At 32.9% G+C, this 24966-nt stretch overlaps 1 protein-coding gene across 1 annotated transcript in view; it reads right to left on the bottom strand.

The window, feature by feature from the left end:
• Vps13 (vacuolar protein sorting 13C) overlaps window positions 1-22871 on the bottom strand; it is a 115757-nt gene extending 92886 nt beyond the window's left edge. The window contains exons 1-8 of the mRNA XM_089632438.1: window positions 22680-22871; window positions 20300-20386; window positions 14743-14940; window positions 6184-6407; window positions 5189-5327; window positions 4473-4671; window positions 763-1051; window positions 330-444 (exon numbers count right to left, since the gene is read on the bottom strand). Of these exons, the coding sequence (XP_089488564.1) occupies window positions 330-444; window positions 763-1051; window positions 4473-4671; window positions 5189-5327; window positions 6184-6407; window positions 14743-14940; window positions 20300-20386; window positions 22680-22779 (1351 nt within the window). The 5' untranslated portion in view covers window positions 22780-22871. The remainder of the gene's footprint in view (window positions 1-329; window positions 445-762; window positions 1052-4472; window positions 4672-5188; window positions 5328-6183; window positions 6408-14742; window positions 14941-20299; window positions 20387-22679) is intronic.
• Window positions 22872-24966: the final 2095 nt, after the last annotated feature.

Here is a 24966-nt window from a genome sequence, read left to right as displayed (position 1 = left end):
GACATTAAGTCCTAGACTCTTATAAAGGTGAACCAATATGAATCTTAATTGCCATCTGATCACATAGATATAAATCAGAGACGATCAAAATAAATTGATGTTTATCAGCGTCAAATTACACCATACATACAAAATTTCCAAGACACATTAATCTAACCTCAAACATACTCAACTTCGCCTGAACTTCTGTTTTCCCTCCGTAACACACCTATGATGGTGACTTTTGTTTATTTTAATTTTAAATGGAACAAATTTAAATACTGAGTAAAATCTATTTGGAAAGTACCCAATTTTGTTGCAATATAAAATTTTGAGGAAAAAATTCTTACTTATATCAGTGTGCTCTGATAACGCCTCATCTTTCTTGCCTCCCCCTCCCCACCAAGACCCAAACCATCCTTTGTTCTTGTTGGCTTCTTCTTTAGCCTTGCCTAACCGCTCTACCTAAGAAATAAAACCAAAGGATTAATAAATACATTAGGTAGTTAGATAGTAAAATCACATTGTAAGGTTGTCAGATCATCAGATAGTCAAATCATCGAATGAATGAATCCTAGGATAATCGACCATTGGACTTTCAGACTTAATAATATTTAAAAATGAGTTAAGGGCCGGTACATAGGTTGCTCTTCGTGTTCGCAAAGAGATATTTAAGTCCATCAAGCTACTCTCTGGTAGGAGCCCTAGGTCGATAAGCCAAGTGATATCATTACTAAATATTACTGATATAATGAGCCTAAGAATACTAAGAGATATGCTTACTTCCATTTCAATTCTCTGCCGAATGACCACCAGATTAAATAGATCCAGAGTCTTTTCGCATTCATCCAACAAACACATCAAATCAGTAGGGACTTTATTCGCAGGTGTCTGAAGTTTGGTCTGGTACGCCACCGCATACCGCTTGCACGTATTGCGGTGATGCGATATGTGGGTCCAGTCCCAATTCTTACGTTTGCGTCTCACTTCACCCTCCAGGATACAAGTATAAGCAAACCTCCACCATTCTTTGTAATGGTTTCTGTACGTGTTCAAGAATGGACGGTACTGCCTAAAAGAATGATAAAATTACATAAGCTGACATTTTTATGAACTCAAACGCAGACTCTGCAAATTCAGTGTCATGTGTAATAATATTGCGAAGCAATATAGACACTTACTGCTGTCTAGCGGCAACTTTTGGTAGTTCAGGTATGTCTATCAGTAAAAATTACAAATGAAAATGGTTAGTTTAGACCAAAAAGTCAGATATGGATATTTTTTATGCTTGATTTATGTCGTTATTGCAGCAAACAAACAATGTGAAATAATAGGTACTTATACCGTTAAAACAAAACATCATAGCGATTATAAGGAGCTTGTTGTAGCTATTTATAGAACAATTAAAAAATGAATGGAATAAAGCTGTGATATATAATAATAAATCATGCACTTTTCTACTTTTCATAAACAGTTATCTTAACTAAATAAATATCTCGCCCTTTCTTCCGCAAGCCAAGGCATATATAGCGGATGAACCTGTATTCATGAATTCAATCTTGATACACACTCCTATAGCTCGACGGCCGGCATAGTCCAGTGGTAACGCATTGGACTGCCATTCCGAAGGTCGCGGGTTCGAACCCGGCGTGCGCAAATAAATTTTATTTGATTGATTTGTGTTATTTCACAATTAATTAATTAAAATAATATATAGTATATTTGCGGCACGTTCCAGAGTGGAAGATACTACCAGTATCGCCCTGGTGTAAGACCACCATTCAGAATTGAAACGTTGCTCCAAATGGCTTTAGCCGTGTTTAGTGACTAGATCTGAATAGCCAGGTACTTCCCCACCTTCCTCTTTCCCTTCCCCACTTACCTTCAGCCTCACAACATCCCCCAATTGGGGATGCCATAGTCTCACTGGCTCCAGACGGGAGCAGTTGGGACTCTTGTGAGGTATTCTCTATAAAAAAAAAAAAAGCTTAATTTTTACAGTATAGCAGTCACCTATGTATTCTAGCAACCGTCGCTCGCATGTGTTTTATTATTTTCGTTCTGCCACGTTTTTTGTTTGAATAAGTTTACAAAATGAGGTCTTCTCGCAAGTAAAATATGACCGCTTAACTTTAAGCCAAAAAATTAAATTATTTTACAAAAGACCGTGTTCTGATAATAAAAAATACCTGTTTTCATTTTTGAATGCTCAATAATTCGCCACTTTCACTAATTGGATACTTGCCTGGTTTTTTTGGTGGCGGATCAGTGAGAGAGTACTGTATGTGTAATAGATTTTAAATTCGGGCTCAAGCTAATTTGTTTGGTTTTGGGAACAAACTGGTACTACCCGTGGAGTCAATTTGTTCGCTTATGGAAACAGCTCATATGGTCTCATAGAAATCATTGTATCTCTCTTATGTCTTAGACACATTACACATAGTGGCCTACACGTATTATATGCTGAGGTGTCACACTGCGCTATAATCTTCCTCAGGAAAGGGGGGTCGATCAATGGGGAATTGACAGACGACAGCCGAGTAATTACGGTGCTTCGTAAATTGTTTTGATCCCCTCTCCTGCCGTAGGGTCGCATAATTTTCAAATATCGCGTGGCTAGAAAATCACGGCGCATCATTGTCGCCATGCCCACACTTATAACGCATCATCTTTCAGGTGACAGGTCTATATGGGATTGTATGGCGAGCAATATGGAGATATACAGGGTGTCCGGAAACTCGTAGTACAAGCGGGAAACTGGTGAATCTACATCACATTTGGAGTCGATTTTGTAGTATATTTTTTTTTATTTGAGCTTTCGTTATCGAGTAAATCGAGTTTGAAGTTGATTTTTTTTTTTAATCAAATTCTTATAAATTAATACTGAAGATCAAAGTACCCAACTAATTAAAACTATTTGAAAGTAAAACAAATGAAGAAACTCGGATTTGAAGCATTATTTTGAAATCACCCTTCATTTAACCCGGTGTAATCATAAAATATTTCTGCTCTGCAGGGTTAAAACATCTGTTATTCAACCCTAAACACCAGAAAAAACTTTAACCCTAAAATAGCCGAAAAATATTTTTTTTTTTGAAAATGCTCAAATCAAAAAACTTTATGTTTTTTTGGGTTCCCCATGTGGTGTAGATTCTCCAGATTCCCGCTTGTACTACGAGTTTCCGGACACCGTGTATAAAACGATTTGAGCTTATAGCATAATCAGTCACCCCCCCATCAATGTGATGGTGAGAAATATGATCTGTGTTAGAAAGAAAAAACACCACGCTTTTTTATTCAAATCTAGAAGTTAACTACAGAAGAATTAAAATGTACACCTCTACGAAGCCAAAGGCCTCAACCATAATTTGAGAAAAATTTATGAAACTTTTTTGTGAATTTTTTAATAATCATTTTTACATGAAACGAGAAAAAAATGAGGTGACAGTAAAGTTTATAATACATTTGTCTAAAAATGTTTTATTTCTTTCATTATCAGTAATAGTTCAGTGTTTAGACGAAAACCATGAAATGAGTCATTTTAAAACTTTTTTATGATTGTATTAAAAATTTTAATAATTCCAAAAATTATATATATTTTTTGATAATAAAATGTTAAAGGGTGTTTCATTTATCACCTTATGTTCAGAATTATTCCAATTATTTTTATTTTATTGCAAAGCGGAAATACATACAAATTCTCCGACCTTCTGGACAGCGTCTTTAAAAAATATAATGGTCAATAATAGTCAATATAGTGTTAATAATTTTGTGAGTTTCAAAAGGCAGCTAATTTCAGACCTATTTGCTAGTTATTAACTTGTATTATTTATTAGCTTTTTTAAAAAAAAAAGTCTTGTCTCTATACCTTCCAACGTTTAACTCACATACTCCTTAGTTTATTTGTTATTTAAATGACTGTATGCATGTACGGTCATACGTGTATATATGTATATTATACTTTGATTTACTTTACACCATTTAAAGTACTATTATTTAAATTCGATATTAATTATGGCGTTGGTATTTTGCCATCACTTATTAGTTTTTTTTTCTCTATAGATACAACAGACATTATTTTTCTTCTTTTTTTAAACATTTGTTTTATAATACATATCAGTATATTATATATATTTATTTTCTATTTATCTGACGAGTAAATTATTTTACTGTTTTCAGTCTTACTGGTTTTGCAACAAACATGAATAATTAAATGCATGTATGAATGTAATGTACATACTTACTTTATACTTGAAACTTTTCTTTATTTACAATATTATTTTATTTGGATTTTATGTTAATCTTAGTATTAGCATTTGATTTTTATCTTTTTTGTATTTAGTTATGCTATAATCCATGTATAATGTTACACTTACATACATAAACTATCAATTTACTCTGTAAAAGCCCGATAGGGCGTTAATGAATAATAAATAAATATGCCAGAGACCTGAGGAGTTAAATAAATAGATAAAAAAACAACAATTAATTACCTAAATGGCATTCCTTTGGTCATCCTGTCCATTGAATCAACTAGCATCATAACATCTTGATACTGTTTTTTGGTGATGCCAATGGCCAGTTGGTCCATATCTAAATTGAGTATTACTTTCGGAATAACAAACTTTGGTTCATCTTGTTCCGGTTTAGGATTCAGTTTTAGCTTTGCAGTTGCATTGATTGGTCCCAAGACTGTAAAACAAATATGTACAACAATGAAGCAATAAAATATGAATTATATCAACATTAAAATAATAGTTGAGACATGCCAAATATATTCTGCAGTCGTTGGATGTCTTTCGAATGAACAACCAGAGTCACATTTTTCAGGTGATTATTAAAAATAAAAATTTCGGTTGTGTGTCTGTCCTATCCAGGGGGATATAACTCCGATCGAAAATTGGAAACGTAGAAAACACACGGTAATCTCCATGGCTTGTGACGTCATATTGCTGCATCACTTTTTAAATTGTCATTTTGATGAAATATCATGGAACCGTTACCTATCTAGAAGAGCACACATTTATGGTTACATTGTCACATTGGAATTTAGTGACAGTTGTTAGAAACTCATGTATTCTGTAAAAAGCTCATCCCCTTTCAAATATCCATTGTTGAACACGAATAATAAAAAGCGATTTAGAATTATTTGACTGTTCGAACTGAAAACATTTTGTTGGAGTTAGAACTAGGAAGTAGAAATACTTACTGTACTTGTACTGAGATGGTTTGTCCAGCTTTGTAGCAATTTCTGTTAGGAATTTCTGCAACATTTCTACCCGCGTTAAGTTTGAAAAGAGCAATGAATCAGGATTCCAATACATGGCCAGACCTTCTAGATTCAATTCCTGAAATGAAAAATTTTTAAATATTAAATTCAACATTTAATGTGTGTTAAAAATACTCTTACTACTATGATTTATTTGGATATGATAAAGGGGGAGGTTGGGAAGACATGGCTGTTCAGATCTGGTCATGAAACACGGGGCTAGTGATATGGTCATAGATAAATAAGGGTGAGTTGAAGGATGAAGATAAATAAGGGTGAGTTGAAGGATATATTATATATTTTGATTTAATTTCAAAAGTATTTTCTGAAATTAGGAGGAAATTATTAAAATAGAACTAGAGTTTCAAAGGATATTAAAGTTTAAAAAAAATATTTGCATTTCATCTGTAAATTTGTTTATATGTTCTGTTTCTGGTTAAAGATGGTGGCCGTTTTAATGGTTCAGTAAGGATTCTTTTTTCATATGTGAAATCATTGTGATTACTTGGATTTTTCATTGCATTTTTTTCTATAATATAGTACCCACCTACCTGCCTGAAGAAATTAAGAGAAAAATAATGATGGGATTTCTTTGGGCAAATTGTAAAATTCCTGATTTGAAATAAAAATTGTTACATAAAATGTAAGTAGATGTTTAAGTATCATATTTATTTTTAGTGTTTACAAATCTTATGATTTTGGAGAAAACTTTAGTACTTATTAGTTTTTTACTATTGATTAAGAGAAAATTAGAAACATACTATATACAGAAATATTAGTTATTAAGGCTTAATTTAAGTATAAACATTGAAAAAACGAACTTCGAAAATTTTAATTTTAAACTTTTTATCGGCAAAGATGTATCAGAGAATCCGAGATATTGCTATTGTTGCATCCCTAATTGAAATGTTCTGTAAAAATTTCAAACATCTTACCTTAAATATTTTGGTAACGGCTTGTTCGACCACCGACTTTCTGCCCTTCTCATCCATGGTTTGAACAGAGAGATTGTGAAGGGTTACCCCGAGGGAAAAGGGGGATCCCGGGTGTGTTATCTTGTCTTCATATCTTATGTGGATGTCCTTTATGTTTAGTTGGACATTCTTTATTATTTGAGTGACAAGTTTCTCAACAAAGGAATCATCCACCTTTGGTTTGTCTGGAAAAAGTATGTGCTTTTAATATTTCAGATAATAAGTTTAAAAACAACTACATACAGGGTTAGGTTATTGAATAATTGAAAAATTGGGAACAAACAAAATGGACCTTGTCTTGCTCTCACTCCTCTTCTCAGAGCAAACATTTCGGACAACCTTGTAATATACATCATGACAGACAGCGAGGCTGCCCCAAATGTTGGCTCAAGAAAGATGAGAAAGTGCAATACGGCTCAGTAACCCATAACATAAAAAAACAGCATAAAGGATATTTCAAAGCTGCATCGTTCATGATGAAAATGTTATTGTTAGTTGAAAATAATTGCATTTTTCTAGAAATTTTAGCATTTTTCCTGCTTTGTGGTTACCCTTTCAGACCTGAATTGACTGGCAGTGACAAAAAAACATTTGAAAAATTTTGGTGTAGTTTTTTTCAATACTTCAGAAGTTAGTTATTGCTACTTTCATCTGAAAGAACATTAGGTCTCTAAAGGCGTGTTTCACTTAAAGACTTTAGATGTTAGTTACTGCTACTTTCATCTGAAAGAACATTAGGTCTCTAAAAGAGTGTTTCACTTAAATACTTTAGAAGTTAGTTATTGCTACTTTCATCTGAAAGAACATTAGGTCTCTAAGGGCGTGATTCACTTAAAGACTTTAGAAGTTAGTTATTGCCACTTTAGTCGGAAAGAACATTAAGGGCTAGTTGTTCCGGAAAAACTGAACAATTGTTCAGATTCCCAAGTTCTATTGGGACGGGTTGTTTCGGAGAATTTGAACAATTCTTCAAATTTCAAAGTTCATTTTCAAGTTCTGTGAAAGATTTTATCAAGTTCTGTTATCATTTCAGTTCTGTTAAACAACTAGTCAATAATGATATAATAACAGAACTTGAATAAGACTTTCACAGAACCCGAAAATGAGCGTTGAAATTTGATGATTTGTTCAAAATCTCCGAAACAACCCGTCCTTAGAATGTAAGAAAATCTTCACATCGATTTAATTCAAATACATATTGGGTTATTTCAACTCCAAAAAAGATTCCGTTATATTTGAATAATCTGTTTCAGTGTTTCTCGCCAAATCGGGCAATTTTTCCAGAGAATTCGAAAGGAATTCATTTTTAGGCCACAACACTTACAAGTTGTCTTTGGAATGCGTCTTTGCCGCCTGTCATCTGTCAAATTTCTTTGTTTGTACGTTTTGCGTAATATTTCTTTACAATGTATAAAACATAAATGCTTAACAATGAGCATAGTTTTTATTCGTATATATTAAAGTTAATATGGTAACATGCAATCGTATTACTGATTTATTCATTCTTTTTCCGGGATGGGAGGTTCTTCATAAATATAACCTAAAAGCCAATGACTAAAATGTTGCTCAAATGACACCAGAATCATGAAAATAGATAGGAAATTAATGTAATGCCCAGGGAAATAATAATTAAACCAAACTATGTGACTGTGAAACATTTAAAAGCTGTTTATGTAGATAAAACATTGTGCGAGGTTGGTTACAATTACTTACATCAATTAATAGATACATACTTGATATTTCTAATTCTTTATTGAATTTCCCAACATTATTAATAATGAAAGCCCTATGAATAACTTTACTGATAGCATTGAACATAATGGAGACAATGTGATAAAATACAACATCATGCCGTCAGTTTATTGTTATTATCTGATATAATTCTTAATTTTGTCTATTTTATTTATCATGTACCAATGGATATAGTACAATATATATTATATTATTGATACATACTTGTTTTAGCATCATCGCAGTCTAAGAGATAAAAACTACTTATGTACTGGAGGAATGCAACAGGTTTATGATATTATGACAAGCCTGTGTTTTGGATGGTGGCTGTTCCTATGCAGAAACCAAATTATCTCCATGTGTCCATATCAACCCCCCAATTAAACATACAAGGGAAATGAACAAACGGTTTTCCTCGGCACGAACCATAGTATTATGTACTGTTAATTTGATATATGTGGTATGTTATCTTGATATTCACTCTTAATGTATTATGGCAGATTAGGTGTTTTTATACAGCCATGACTAGTAGGTAATAAAGCTTTGAGATTGCTTCACAACACATATTTTATACAAAGAAATTTGTTTTAATCTGTCTTCTAAAAATTTTAATGCCAGTTACAGATTTGTGCTAATGTGTCCCAAACTATGCAACATTCATACGTGAGGGTTTAACTAGTCTGTCCGAAGGCCAGGCTTTACCGACCTTAGCGGTACGATTGTCCCTCACGCAGATATCGGCTTAGTATGATGGTGCCAGTCTGCTCAGCACTTTATTCTGTATTTATAAATTTAACTATTTCTGTGACTCAAAGCCAGTGTAGGAAATCATGTAGAAAGATAGAGCGAATCCTGAACACCTCTTGCACAATATATATTATGTATTCAATTGTTTATTAGGCAGACTAGCCCACAAACTTTAATTGCATTAGGTAATGTTGCGAAGAATACAGTTTTACCAGAATATCGTTGGAAGACATTTTATGGATTGTTTTTATAGAATAAAACCATCCCGCCGTTTCGCAGAGTTAGGCAGAGAGGACGGACCGCCAAACAAGTTGGTCTTGGCACACACTCCTTACCTCATTCATATTCATACATGGTCTCGTACATACTCTTCTGTTATTCCGACTCAAGTATCTGGCTCGCTTAATCGAAAATGTCAATCATATGAAGAAAGTTTGTAAAATTATCGAAAAATATACATTTTTACAGTTGGCAATAGTTTGTGATATATTATCGACAAGAGAAACAAACTTGTACTATTTCAATGTTTTTACCAGTTTTCAATCACTGAAACCAACGATATAAAAACGAATTTCGACAATATTATATGTAGAAAAGGTATCTAAACTTCTTCCCACAAAACCGTTAACTTCATAAATTTTAATCGTTGGGTTTTCTTTGCGTTATTTGCCAAAATAGCCTAGTCGTTATCACCAGTAATCAGTACTTTGTAGTACATACAACTGGTCAGATCGCAATTGTGATATTTGTGCATGCGTCATTCTTAAAAAAATTGGATTAACGCGCTAACCGACCGATTTCGGGTGATCACATTTTCATGAATTTTTCGTTGAATTTTCTCTTGACGGACGATGAAACAACCCAATTTATGGAAAATTGAGTCATTGTCGATGTGATGACTTTCTCACGTGTGATTTTTTCCGAAACATTTTTTTTTTTTTTTTTTTGGTGTTGTTACATCATTTTTTTTTTTTTTTATTGAATATATAAACACATTACAATAATTTACAAATGTAGATATTTCGAGGCTGATTGCGAAAAAATAGAAATTTTTAACAAAAAATTGCCCGACTCAATTGAGAAATTATTTCTCGTGTTTGAGTTGGGGAGTGTTGTGGGTCATTATGGATTATAGGTTGTAAAATTTCACTAGTTGATGTAGCTAAAAATTAACAAATAGCTATAAAACTAGATGATAAATTTGATAACACTATATAATTAAGAAAATAAGAAATTTAATTACAAACTAAAAAATAAATAATATAATAGTTATTAAACTTAGAAAAAATAAGATATAAAAATAAAAATGTACTTATTAGGTACGAAATAATAGTAGGTAGGTACAGTACTGGTAGTAAATTGTTCAAAGACCGAGCTGGCAATCTTGTATGAAATGGGTACTTAATAAAATGCAACAACAATAAACGCATATTAGCACATATTAGGAAGCGGATAATATAACTTTGGAGGATATGTATTTTTTTTTTAAATATTAAATTTTGTTTATATATATATATTTTTTTATTAATCATTAATCAATTTTCCTAAATTCATAACGTAAATTTAGGAAAATTTAATTAATAAAAATTACAAATGAGTTCATATAAACAATTATTTGAAAAATGTATCCAATGAAATTAAAACTTGTGATTACCGTTGGGTTTATCTAAAAGTTGTTTGATTTGTGATTTGAAAGTTTTGTAATTTTTTTCAGTTTTAATTTTATCCGGAAGGGCATTAAACAATTTTATACCTTGATAATTATAATGGTGTTGACCAGCACTAGTATTACATTTAGGAATTTCTAAGTTACCACGTGATCTAGATCGGTTACTTATTTTTGTAGAAATTGTTGAATTGAAATGGTCTTTATGAATTTGTAACAGTGCATTCTTTTTAAAAATTTTGTTTAAGCTAAGAACCCTAAACGAGTCAAACAGCTGCGTGGTTGGAAATATCGATGGTTTTCTTAGGATGACTTTCAAAATTAACCTCTGAACCTTTTCTACAGGTGAAAGGTTAGTTTTGAAAGTCCCTCCCCAACCGATTATACCATATTGTAATATGGATTAGGCAAGAGAAAAATATATAATTTTAATCATGTTATATCAAAGGATGTTTCTCAATCTAATGAATAAGTAAATAAGTTTTCTTACTCTGGTTGCCGTATTTTGGACTTGTTCGTTCCATTTTAAGTGTCTATCTACTATGATACCCAGATACTTTATACTATTTTTGCATGTTATTGGTAAACAATTTACATTACCGCATTCTTTTTTATTTTCACATTGTGATGAATGGATTTTAATGGTAATATTGTTTTCAATATTACCATTAAAAATTATCATGGCCCTAAGTCTCTTAGAGCGTGTTTCACTTAAAATGATAAATCATTCATTGAATGGAAAAAATTAAACCATTTATTCATGATGCAAAATAGAGGAGAGGCGTATTTATCGTACCCAGTAAAAGTACCGGGTATATTCATGCCGTACTTTGTACTTGTGACAAATATCCAAAATACCTGGTTCCAAAATACTTGGTTTAATATTTGTATCACAGGTCTTGAAGTACTTCGTACTTTAAAATATTACTGACTTCTCAGTCTCGTCGGTCTCTCAGTTAGAAAGTTATATGAGGAAAAAGGACAAAGAAATATTTTTGCTTTCATCACTGTAAAATACAGATGCCTTTTCGCTCTTTCCTATTAGAAAGGTGTACGAGGAAAAAGGACAGTTATGAGTATTTAGCCACGGTAATCTCCATTGATGGTGAATGTCTATGGTAAAACTGTTGACAGCTGAGTGTCTATGGCATGGTTTTTGATAGAATGGTTTATTTATGGTGTTTGACATCTTCACATCCTGAACTTTGTGAAGTTACTGCGCCGTTGTGGAGATTTTATTGGCAGATTTTAATAAATTGTTTATCCGATATTAGCGAGATGGCTTTGTACCACTGGGATCTTCCACATCCGCTACAAGATAATGGAGGGTGGATTACGGTTTGCTTTCAGCGCATTTGAAGATAATGTCACGAAATAGTTGACTTTTAATGAACCTTCCGTAGTATTCCAGGAATAATACGGCGGTAGAGGTGACGGAAAGGCTCCTGCATTGAATTTATCAGGTAAAAAATCAACATAAACATTCAATATCAAGAATCTTATGTCTTGAAAATAAAATACAGATCTTTGTGAGGTTATGATGTGTTAAAAAATTCTGGTAATTTCCTAGGTATTGCTGACTACTTGTGAGCACTTACTCTGATCAAATCCCACACCAGGGTCTACCATCTTTACGAAGATGTATTCAGGGCAACGCAAAATGGTTAGTAGAATAGAAGACTTATTATTTTACATGTAATTCATCAACAATGACACCGGCCAAATGACTGTGTTGAAAAAGTGTTATATTCATATCGATCAATTGAAACGAAAACATTGGCAAAACCAATAAATATATTAATCCACTGCTTTAATGCTTTCAGGAAGAATAGGAATGAGTATTAGCGTTGATTGGAATGAACCAGAAAATCCAAATTCTGCTGCAGATGTTGAGGCGTTTTAAGCAGGTTTTGAGTTAACAGTAAGTTACCTGTAGAGATGATATTACAGACAGCAATGTAGGAAAACGTGTTAATTTAATTTCATTACCATATAATATATGTTTTGTTAAAATGATGTTACTGTTTCATGCTTAATAAATAATTTCTAGGGAGTGTAATACGCCTTACAACATTACGCTACGAATGTACAAAAAATAAAAATCATATAAAAAAACTCTCAAACATTATTTATTTCGAACACCTGTAAGTAATATTATTCCTTCTTGTTCCTCCCCTCCCTTCCCCTCAACTTCCCTTCTCAGTGCCCAGCACGCCTAAGGTCCCCGTGACTCGCTGTCCCCAGATACCCATGGTAGGTATAAAATATTTAAGAATATTTTGTACCTCAGCACGCCTCAGGTCCCCGTCACTCTCCGTCCCCAGTACCCAGATACTCAAAGTAGGTATAAAGTATTTTGTACCGGGTATTTTTACCAGGTATTTTTTTGTACGTGTACTCATTGTACCCATTATCGGTAAGTACTCACAGGACTCACCTCTAATGCAAAAGTTTAATAATATAAACTTCCTTTAAATGTTAAGAAAGCTAAAAATCTTGCAGTTTTTAGTGGGATATGTCTCAATTTTGTGAAGTCCAAATTTTAGTATGTAAGTAATAGAATATTATCATAATAGTTTTAGAATAGATATTCGCTAGATACAAAATGCAAAAATTTGATAGCTAAATAAAATATGCATTAAAAAATTACAGTTGAAAAAAAATTATTATTCAAAATTTAAAAGGTGCGGAAGTCGAGATACAAAAATCACCTTTCAAAATATAAATACGATTACCGCCTTTTTGAGTAGCTAAAATCTAATAGAAAAAAATAGCACTTAGAGCCAGTAAAGTCAACAATTTGCTGTAGGGAGGAAACAATTCTAAACCTTTACAGCCTTACTAAAAAACATGGTTTATACTTTATTTAATTTAAAAACGACCGTGTACGTGAAAATAATAAAGAAACTGATATAAAATGGTTCATAGAAAGATATATATGTACATTGTTTACATAGCCATAGAGAGTAGTTTATGTTTTTTTTTATTGGCAATTTTTTTGATACATAAAGGTACATTATATTTATATAAAACATAAAACAGTAACAAAAAAATCCCACAAAGGCGAAGCCTGTGCGTGGGCATTATATGTTATGAATTCAAAACAGTGGTGGTTACATTATCTATGGTTTAAATGAAAAAAGAAATATGAATAAAAAAAAAAAATATATATATATATATATACATGGTGTACGGAAACTCGTAGTACAAGCGGGAAACTGGTGAATCTACATCACATTTGGAGTCGATTTTGTAGTATAATTTTTTTTGATTTGAGCTTTCGTTTTCGAGTAAATCGAGTCAGAAGTTGATTTTTTTTTTGATCAAATTCTTATAAATTATTACTGAAGATCAAAGTACCCAACTAATTAAAACTATTTAAAAATTTAAAAGTAAAACAAATAATGACGAAAAAATTTGAACCCTGAAATAGCCGAATAATATATTTTTTTGGTTTTTTTTTTTTTATAAAAATGCTCAAATCAAAAAACTTTGTGTTTATTTGGGTTCCCCGTGTGGTATACATTCTCCAGTTTCCGGCTTGTACTACGAGTTTCCGGACACCATGTATATATAGTACAGTATCTGTTGTATAAAGTTGAAATTTTCATCATTTTGGAATAATTCTAAGGTATTGTAAATCTGCTATATATATTTCTTCTTTTTGAAGATGTCATAGAACAAACACCTTTTTAAGAAAGTAGATAAAACTACCATTAAGATTTTTGTATTTAATATTTATGAATTAAAATATTTTGAATTTCCCATCCTCTGCATTTTACTGCCAACTGCAAACTTCAAAAATTGCAGCGAATGCGAAATTTTGAAAAGACATACCTTTTATTTGGGGAATCTGCAAGAAAACTGTCATCTCACTTTTTATCTCCTTTATACAATAAAATAAATAATTATTAAAATATATTATTATTCCCAGAGAATAACGACAAAATATGAGATTTTGAATTCATTGTTAGCACAGTACAAAAACTGATTTCTATGATTTATATATACCAACACATACATAAAACATTAACGTTATTAAAAAACCACTTTCATAGAATTCTTACAAAATTCACAAGGTAACAGTCAATTGAAAAATAATATGTCTGAAATAACCTCACTTTTTCAAGGTGGGAATTCACATGTCAGTCTTCTGAAATGTGACATTGCCAGTTCTTTCGGAGCCCAGTTAAAGATATTTTTTATTTGCACCAACTCCAATCTAAACTTTAACAGTCTTACAAAGTGTAAGTAAAACCCAGTTTAACATTTATGAAGTGATTTTTTTTAGTAAGGCTACATGTATTTTCAAATACACATGCACAAACTGGATTCAATATTGTGTAATAGAATATCTTTAAAAATGCAATAATGACCTTTTTCCGCTTCCCTCTTCTTGGCATCTTCAACCCTCTGCAGCTCACTTTGCTTGCTTTGCAGGAGAATACGATCTTCCTTCTCCGGATCATATTTGACTTCTTGGTTAGGAGCGACCAGCAAAAATAATCTCTCAACCGATGCTTCTACAGAAGCTCCATACAAATTCTTCCATGGTATTTTGAGCACCAACTTGCCTAAATCAAAGAAATATAAATTTGATTAAAAAATTAATAACTCCATTCCTTTTAAAGACTGGACCGCTTTCACTCTGTTATGTGCATTATCAGCAGAGATGTGCTTTATTTCAAATAAATCCATTTCAAATGGAAATGCAAAATGCAAAATGGGTATTTTCCATTTTGCATTTTAAATGCTTTTCTAAAAACCATTTTGCATTTTGCATTTAAATGCTTTTCTCAATGCATTTTCCATTTTAAATGCTTTTTTGCAACATTCTTCCTACTATCTCCACTCATTTTTTTTCATAAGCCCCAAATATCAGTCGGTCCTCAACCTCGCTATGAGAGGTAATTTACATTTGTCAAGTTGCTCCCTGGTAGGAGCCCTGGCAATTGAGTTACAAAAAATACTGAACATGGGGCCATGACGCTGTAATATTAAATGTTAGTTAGCAGTTTCTATGTTTTTACGTTGGCAATATTAGTCCCGCGCAAATTTTTTGTGGTTTCATTATCTGTAGTCGTGGTGTTTTTGGATTTACCATCAAGTAATATATTTATTCTACATTGATTTCCATTATTAAATGACAAAATTGTTTAAAAATTCTATAATTATTTTAATTGTTTGACCTGAGAAACCATTTTGCTTTTCTAAAAACCATTTTGCATTTTCAAATGGAAAATTTTTGACCCATTTCCATTTTGCATTTCAAATGGTTTTGGGTACCTATTTTGCACATCTCTGATTATCAGACTCTTTCGTTATTTTATATGTGATTACCGCATGAGTATTCCATCTGCACGGATATAGAGGATCTCTGGCATTCACAAATTGGGGAATGTTGTGAGGCTAAAGGAAGTGGGGAGGGGAAGGAGATAAGTGAGAGGAAGGTTGGGAATTACCTGGCTATCTCATCTGATCACCAAACTTGGCTTATGCCATTTCAAGCAACAATTCGATTCTGAATGGTGAACTCTCACCAGGCAATACTGAGAGGATCTTCTAATTTTATGTGTGTATTTCATTATTTTGCGTTCGTGAACATTTAATTATGAATTTATGATAATCTCTTATAGGCTCCTTTTAACATATCCATATACCTATCTCTTCATTTTATACTGTCTGTAACTCCGGTTCAACGAACTTTTGCTTTGAGTTTAAGTTTCTTTTTCAAAATTGTAAGTGTTTGTTTGGAGAATCCAGATAAGCGATAAAATGCTTAACATAATATTATTTTAATTGACATTTTCTATTTGTCGGAAATTAAGACTATCCCCATTCAATCAATAGCGCTTGGGTCTCACCCGAGCGTCGCGTGTTCGATTCCTCGGCTGGCTAAGTCCTCCATCACAACACAAGCAACATTTTCGGCTTTCTGTGGTGGTAGTAGGAGATTTTCAAACATTGTTGGGTTATTCGTAACCTGGGAATGTTTGTCTTTCTTTAAAAAAAAAAAAAAAAATACATATAGGGATTATTATAATATAGGGATATACAAATTAGCAAATCCTTGTTTTCCTTGACCTTCAACGCTTTAAAGCCGAACGACTGGAAACTACCGAATCCAGTCCCCACGCACTGCTACTCATGTGATAAAAGGTAACTATGCCATGATGTTTCACGGGTATGCGCTACTTATTAATAATAACTAATCTCTAAATAGCATAAAATTAAGTTGCTATCGGCGTCTGCCTGTTTGTTTGTGCGCTTAGTTCTTCTTGGGTGCATTCACCCAAATTCGCAGTTATTGAAGTCACCACATTATTGAGCGAATACTTCTCAATACAAGTATAGGCATGTTCAAAGGTATTAGGAACTAACACGAAAAATTCTGCCTCAACACAGGCTAGCCTAGTGAGGCGGTATTTGAGAAACCTCAACTGTACTTTTATTTTCTCTTTACCTTCACAATATTATTTTTGTATTTTTATAACCTTAAATATAAAAGTTACAAATCAATGTACACCATAATATGTATGTATAGTTGTAATGTGTAAACTTTCCTAAATAAAGATATTATTATTATTATTATAAACACGCAACGGAATTTGATAGGGTTTTCACTATCATTGAGAGAATTTCTTCCGGAAGGTTTATGTATAAATAATGCATGCATATTATAATTATAGAAAGTAGACAAAAATCGATGTTTTGGAATCAAGTTGTAAAAAAAATATTTCCGGGAGCTTACATTTCTAACGCTGGCTAAAAAACCTTCTGAGATACATCAAAATAATGTACTACGGAACTGTATATCTTTAAAAGGCCTACAGAACAGTCCCCATTGGTGTTTGTCTATCTCCTAAGGATAACTCCCAGCTACACTTCAGCTGGTAACAGTTAAAGGCACATTCTCAAAATTTTGTGTATCTCTGTAATAATATTTTTTTAACGTTGCTTGAAATGACTTTAGCCATGCCTCATTTCCCTCCCCAATAACCTCAGCTTCACAACAAACCCAATTGGGGATATCTGCAGGCTTCCGACAGTTGGGACTCTTGTGCGGTATTCACGCAAAAAAACAAATCTTGAATAATATTTTTTTAGACAAGACTATGTATATTACATAAAAGTTGTTTGAGAATTGGAAAAAATACATATTCTTAGATAAGAGTCATGAACGTGATTCAATAAAAACAATGTCAAAAGATAAAGTGGGCCATGCTATTTGACCTTTTGGCCTGGTGCAATTTGAGCTTGTCACTTAATAGAGTAATGTCAAAATTACTCATCATTAACACAATATTACATGACTAACCATGAGAGAATCTAACTCCTTTCATAAAGGCTATTTGTAACGGGATTATTAAAGAAGGGTTTCAATGAGTACATTCTCCCTCTGGGTTAGATTTACTCCGAAGCAGACAGTATACGTAGCGTCTCTTGGGCCAGACCTGCCAGAGGTTCACTGAAGCAGCGCGGGAGACACCTGTTAGCCATAAGTTCATAATAGTTTGTTTAGTCTATAGTTAAAATAAACTGAGCATTGTTGAAATACATTACGTATTAAGCCCTTAAGGTGATTTTTCACAAATCATCCAAATATTATTATTATAATAATTACTGCCATAAATTAAACACATTTTGTAGTATGGGTATTTCAAAGTTCCATAGCTCATAAAGGAAATGATGCTGCTCAGTGAAAATAACTATGTTGACCTTTAAATTCCGGATAGATACAATAAGGAAATTTATTTATGAAAGTTCACCTTCTAACTTAAATAACGGTATTTGTTATTTCTTTTACTATTGTCGAAATTGAAACAATCGAAATCTTGTGGAGTAAGCGTGAAATCACACGTACCTAGATTTTGTCGGTTAACAGTAAGGTGAACTCCACTCAGGTCGGTATCAAATTAACAAGTTAAATAGTTAGCAAGATTTCCAAAAAACATGAATTCTTTTAAAATAATTTGTACACCGAAATGGAGAACCGTGTGCGAGTCAACGCAATGCAACTTTGCACAATATTGAATACATTCTTAATGCACACGGCCTACCGACCCGTCAGGTAGAAGTGTAAGTTCTCTCAGAATCAACCAACCAATCACAGGGCGTTTAAACCTCTCATTATTAAATGATGATTTATTAATACTATGTATAAATTATATTTAATAACACTTATATTGTATATTCAGAATCAGCATTTGTTGATATATATGAATATATGATTTTACAACATAATATTTTCACTCAAGCTCCTTATTTATTTTATTTTTTTAATGTGAAAGTTCACAAGGGTCCCAACCGCTCCCAGCCGTCTGCAGCCAGTGAGACTATAGCATCCCCAATTGGGGTATGTTGTGTGCTGAAGTTAATGGGAAGGGTAATGGGATGTGGAAGAGGAAGGTGAGGAAGTACCTGACCAAAGCCATTTCAAGCAATTTTTCAATTTTGAATGGTGGTATTACACCAGGGCAATACTGAGAGTATCTTCCAATATGGAACGTGCTACAAATATACTATATATTATTTTAAATGAATAATTTGTGAAATAACACAAATTAATCAAATAAAATTTACCTGTGCACGCTGGAGTTTGAACCTATGAGAACCTTGAAACCTTGATTCGAACCTTGCTAATCGAGAGCGTTACCCCTCGACCATGGAGACAATCATTATGCAAATTACATGATGCAATCACAGTGTTACCTTATAGATAAGATTATTGTTGCTACAGCCATACAAAGGAGTAATAAAATGTAATGTGCAGAACTGTAAGCATTCTCTGATAAACTCAATCTAAATATTACACTTTAAACCAAGAGGTTGCAGAATTTTAATTATAACACAAAAAATAGTAAATCTTCCAGATAACATTTATTTACTGTGATCTTCCTACATCATTCGCATCGATATTAAAGTAAATTATATTGCTTTAATACTTACGTTAAAGGTTGAAATTTAATTTTAGCATTGCAATTAACATATTCATGTAAAATGCGATTCAATACGAAGGCCACTTAAGGGATTTTTTTTATAAATTACCTGCATTGGCTGAATGCTACATTTCTACACACATTACCGAGTTCCAATGAAGAGGTAAAAACAAGTACTTAACATTAAAATTCAAATGTTCAGCAACAAGCACAAGTCTTATGATCAACATTAACTTAACTGTGCAAGATATTAAAGGAAGAAATAGGGTAGTACCCAGGGGGGTATAACTCCGATCGAAAATTGGAACCGAAAAAAAGACACGGTAATCTCCATGGTTTGTGACGTCACACAATCGCTAACCACATCCACCAATGAAAAACTCTGAATGTCGATCGAAAAACTGTGGAATATCTATGGTGGTTTGAAATCTTTTACTTTTATGTCTTGTCGTTTCTTGTTGTGGTTCCGAAGCCGACGTAATTCAATGTGAATATCTTATTTGCTGAAAAAGTCGATTCCAAAAGTTCAGTGTAGTGTTAAAGGCTGTTCAGATTTCAATTCATTTCGACATAAGTTTCAAACCTATTTATGTTGGAAGGAGAATCTATTTTGGAAACGATCGTGGAGCATACTTGAATACATAGAATACCCGATATTTACTTTTTATTATATTTTTAAAAAATGTGTCTAAATATTGGCATATCTATGGTTAAATAGAGGACCAATTTTTTTTATAGAAAAAGCATGAAGTTATCAATCTAGTTTATTTATGGCAGTACATGTAGTAGATACATTCCTTTTTTTGAGGACATATTTTAAAAGATATGCAGTCGCCCACCCGCATACCTTAGAGGGAACATTACTTATGCTCCAATTTCCTTATATGTCCTCATATTACTCACATTTTTTTATGGTTTTCCTTGTACATTCACATGTATACCGACTCCAGCTTTTGTTAAGATTGAAATATATATTTCTAATAGTAAAACTCACCCAGATGGCCGAAAACCGTTTGCACAGGCAGATCCAAGTCATTGAGAGCATTTTGCTTTAGGACGAGATTTTCCAACACAACATCACCTAAGATACAACACAAAAATCTATGATGAAAATTATTTTTAAAATAAAATATATTTGATACTAACTGTACCCCGCTCTCCAAGTCTCTCTGTGCAAATAGAGAAACAATAGCGCGTGTTGCTTTTACGTCCAACAGATAGCGCTGTTTTTTTAAAAAAGCATGTTTGTCCAACAGATTGCGCTGTTTTTTTAAAAAAAACATGTTTTTATCTGTCACAGGTGACATCTATATAATATAAGTATATAAAAACATCGGCGAAGAACTTTCGGAGATTTAAGATTTGGACAAACAAGCATTTTATGTATATAGATAAATTGTGAACAACATGCTTGTGTAAATTTAACATTGTTATTGTAATATGTAAATTTAACATCCATATGTAAATTTAATAACCGAGGTGTTACCCAAAAACAAAAAATATTAATTTTATTAATCTACAAACAATTTGTTTTGACATTAAATGGAACAAAATTAAAATTTACAACAATCTGTTAATGTACAAACCTAGACCACACCCATGTACCTTATTAAAATACAAAATAATGGGGGAGGAATGCAGATCACGCCAAACTCTGGGAATTGAATAAAAATGCACTTTCTAGATGAAAAAAGTGTGTAGAAATTCATTAAAAAAATAATTAAGGCGCGGAAGAATAAATTGAGGGAGATACAGCCGATCAAAATTTAATAAATTGCACTTCGCGATCTGATATTATCACCATATTCGGACAGTCCGCCGCCATATTTTGTCACGAAAATCAAATTAAAAACTTTTAATACTTTTGAAATTTCAGTAGTGCCATCCAAAAAATAAAAAGTGTTGCCATATAATAATATCAATGCATGGAAAATTCTGAAAATTAAATATCATTTGCCAGATTGGTAGTTTATTATTTAAAATCTTGTAAATACTTAATTTATGTATATATATAACCTAACCTAACTGTGATTTTCTATAACAAAAAAATGACCCTTTAATAACGCCCACTCGCGTCCCCTTTAGAGTTTTATCCCAGTTTTCAAGTAGTTTGTGGGCTACGCTAGGTTTGTATAGACGGTTTGTGATTTAATACTAATACCTTTTTTCCATGTTATTTCCTGTTACACAAAATTGCCCCTTTAATAACGCCTGCTCGCGTCCCCTTTAGAGTTATATCCCAGTTTTCAAGTAGTTTGTGGGCTACGCTAGGTTTGTATAGACTGGTTTGTGATTTAATTCTAATACCTTTTTCCCATGTTCTTCTGCCTACTCTAACCCAAACTAAACACCTAACCTATTTTGTAAAAAAATATTACTATTATATGGCAACACTTTTCTTTTTTTGGTTGGCACTACTGAAATTTCAAAAGTAAATAGTTGCTAATTTGATTTTCTTAAGTCATAATTGATAAATAAAACATGGTTCCTATGTATCGCGTACGAAGTTTCAAAACCCTATAACTCAGTTAATAGTGCCGACCCCCACCTAATTCTTTCAGATTCGGATTCGGATTCCCCAGCCCTAAATTAGTCTAAATCAAGTTCAATTTCGGTTATACTCCCATAAACCGAATATTACCCTCAGATCGCGAAGTGCAATTTTATTAAACTTTGATCGGCTGTATCTCCCTCAATTTATTCTTCCGCGCCTTAATTCTTTTTTTAATGAGTTTCTACACACTTTTCTCATCTAGAAAGTGCATTTTTATTCAATTCCCAGAGTTTGGCGTGATCTGCATTTCACCCAATAATGGATTTGAAGATACACATTTGCGCAATATTAAATTTTGTACACACATATATATATAATTGAATATTATATCCTACCTATAGGAATAATTAGAATATATTTTCATAGGAAAAAATCCCAAATGTCAATAGGTCCATACCACCGGTGGATTTCTGAATAATGATAGTAGGTAGGCAATAAATTCCTCTCACAGAGGTGTAATAATTAATAGTCTTCACTAGTTCTAAATATAACCAGACAATGTTATTGAAAATAGTGTGAAAATAATTTTATCTTTTATGGAAATGTCGTATATTTTGAATTGCGTGACAATTTTTTTAATTATTACGAAATCCGTAACGTTAGATCAATCATAACACTAATGTTAGAACTGCACTAATGCAATATTGTTAAAATCAAATCACAACTTCAAAAAAACGTAATATGTGGCAGGTCATATCAATAACTTTCGAAATCAAACACGTTTTCAAATGGGAGAAGGTTTGAGAGCATACCGGGTGAGTCCGGGTGAAAGAAAACCGATACAATCAGCAAAATATTGTAATAATATAACCTAACTTACCACCCCAAATACCAATTTTTAATTGGGATCTATCCAAATTTTCCACATAGTCGCCAAGAAACCTATTTAAAACATCCGCAACAATGGTTTCGAACACCATATTAGAAACTGTTGTTTTTCATGAGGTCACATTTATTCTAGGACCCATCAAATCAAAGCGCTGTCAAATTGGATTCAACATACAACACAACCAGTGTTGCCAGGTAAATAATTGAAACCATGTTGAAACTCCCAGCAGCATTACCAGGACAAAAAATAAAAACTCCCTAGCCAAGACAAAAAAATCCCTAAAAATACCCAAAAATGCGGTGACCAGTAACTTAAAAAAAAACATTTTCATAACGTGATTTTTCAACACATACGTATTGCTCACATACATATTCATCATATGACAATTAAACGCGGTAATAAATAAGAACGATTATGATTAAAAACGATCGTGACTAAGAACTAAGAATAGTGATTTTTAAAAACAAATTCAGCACAATCTGCCAATTTTTCTACGCAAGTAGTATGTCGACCAAGCAGGGAACTACGCTTCACGATTGGTTCGCGGTACCGCCGGCAATTTATAAAATATTTGTAGGCAAGTAATTTAAATCCAAAATCTCTTGATAAGCACGGAGAAATACCACATCTTATATAATTTTTGAGAAACGAATTTATTAAAAATATTCATATGGCATTATGATTTGGTGATACGTTTTATAAAAGCGCAAGGAGATAATAGTAAATTTCTAATAGAACCTACAAAATTCCGCCATGCAGAATCTTATATGTCCTCTAATAAGGACTATCTATATCTATCCCTTTGAAGGACATATGTGATTTTTACGCAAAATTAACTACTCACAAATATACAAGTAATTTACCCAATGGATAAAATTAAATGTATTATGTCAATTGGGTCAAAACCTCAACAAATGATTTTCGAATTTGGACGAAATAATATATATTTTTTTAAAGAAAGACAAACATTCCTTGGTTACAAATAACCTGACAATATTTGAAAATCTCTTACTACCACCACAGTAAGCGGAAAATGTTTATGCTGTGATGGAGGACTTAGCCAGCCAAGGAATTGAATACACTGTAATGAAATGCCTTTTTGGACATATATATATTTCTCCTGGTCACGGTAAATCAAATGTGACGAAATGGATTTTTTCGACGAACTGCTCCTAATCACGTGGACCAATTGTGATGAACCGACCTTCGGAGCTACCTATCTGAGCCTCTCGACTCATCTACTAATTAACTGAGCCTACCCGTGGCTGTTAATGGAAAATAACCCTTCGTGGGCTTAAAGCTCCCAACTTTTTTTTTTAAATGTAAGGAGGTTCTAACTCCTATTGCCTAAACCTCCACGAGTCCCTATGATTTTTTTACATAGTAAACAAGATCTTCGTTGTTTTATCGTACAATAATCTTTCATCTAACGTTGTGTGATTTTTTGTTTTAAGATATAGAAAGGTTAATGTAATTCGTTGGTGTGGTAACCTATGTTATTTTAGAAGGTAGAGTAAATGAAACTCAGCTATTGAAAGACTCAAAAACATTAAAACCAAATCTAAATTTAACTAATCTTTCTATTCTGTTTTAATTCCGATCCTAGACATGAACTATTTCCTCTGCCGTAGTAATGAACGGTGTGTACATTATAAACACAAAATAAAGAAATATTAAATTTGACATACATTCAATTATTAGTAATGGTAACAATTTTCAATCGAAGTCCTCTCTGTCTGCAACCTCCATCTAACATAAAGATGTATATAGTTTTTTTTTTTTTTTTTTTTTTATAGTCGGAGGCGGTTTACTTACGTTCCCCGCGAGCACTTAGGCCATAGGCCCATTGTACTATCTCCCATTTTACCTCATTACCTTGCCAGTAACCCGGTCCCTTTTATGAAGTTCACCAGGGCTGTCATTGGATATGTGGTGATGTCTTCTGGTTCCACACTGTGTCTTCCCAGGTATCTGAGCCTTATTCCCAGCAGAGCGGGACATTGGCACCATAGGTGAATTGGAGTCTCTTCCTCCTCTTCACATATCCTACAGATATTGGTGTTTTCCACTCCCAACAGTTGCATGTGTCTCCTGAGATGGCAGTGTCCCGTTAATAGTCCTACCAGTTCCCTCAGTGAGTTTCTGTCCATATCGAGTAGTTGCCTGGTTCGGTTAGGGTCCGGTCCGTTTATGAGTACTTTAGATTGCCTCATTCCGGGTGCCTTCTTCCATTCCTTCCAGTGTTGGGATTTGACCCACCTCTTGATGTGTAGTTTGG

The sequence above is a fragment of the Hesperophylax consimilis genome, chromosome 6 (genome assembly GCF_061612785.1).
Source record: "Hesperophylax consimilis isolate HC1 chromosome 6, BYU_Hcon_1.0, whole genome shotgun sequence".
Classification (NCBI taxonomy): Eukaryota; Metazoa; Arthropoda; class Insecta; order Trichoptera; family Limnephilidae; genus Hesperophylax; species Hesperophylax consimilis.
This window is presented reverse-complemented; position numbering and strand designations above follow the sequence as displayed.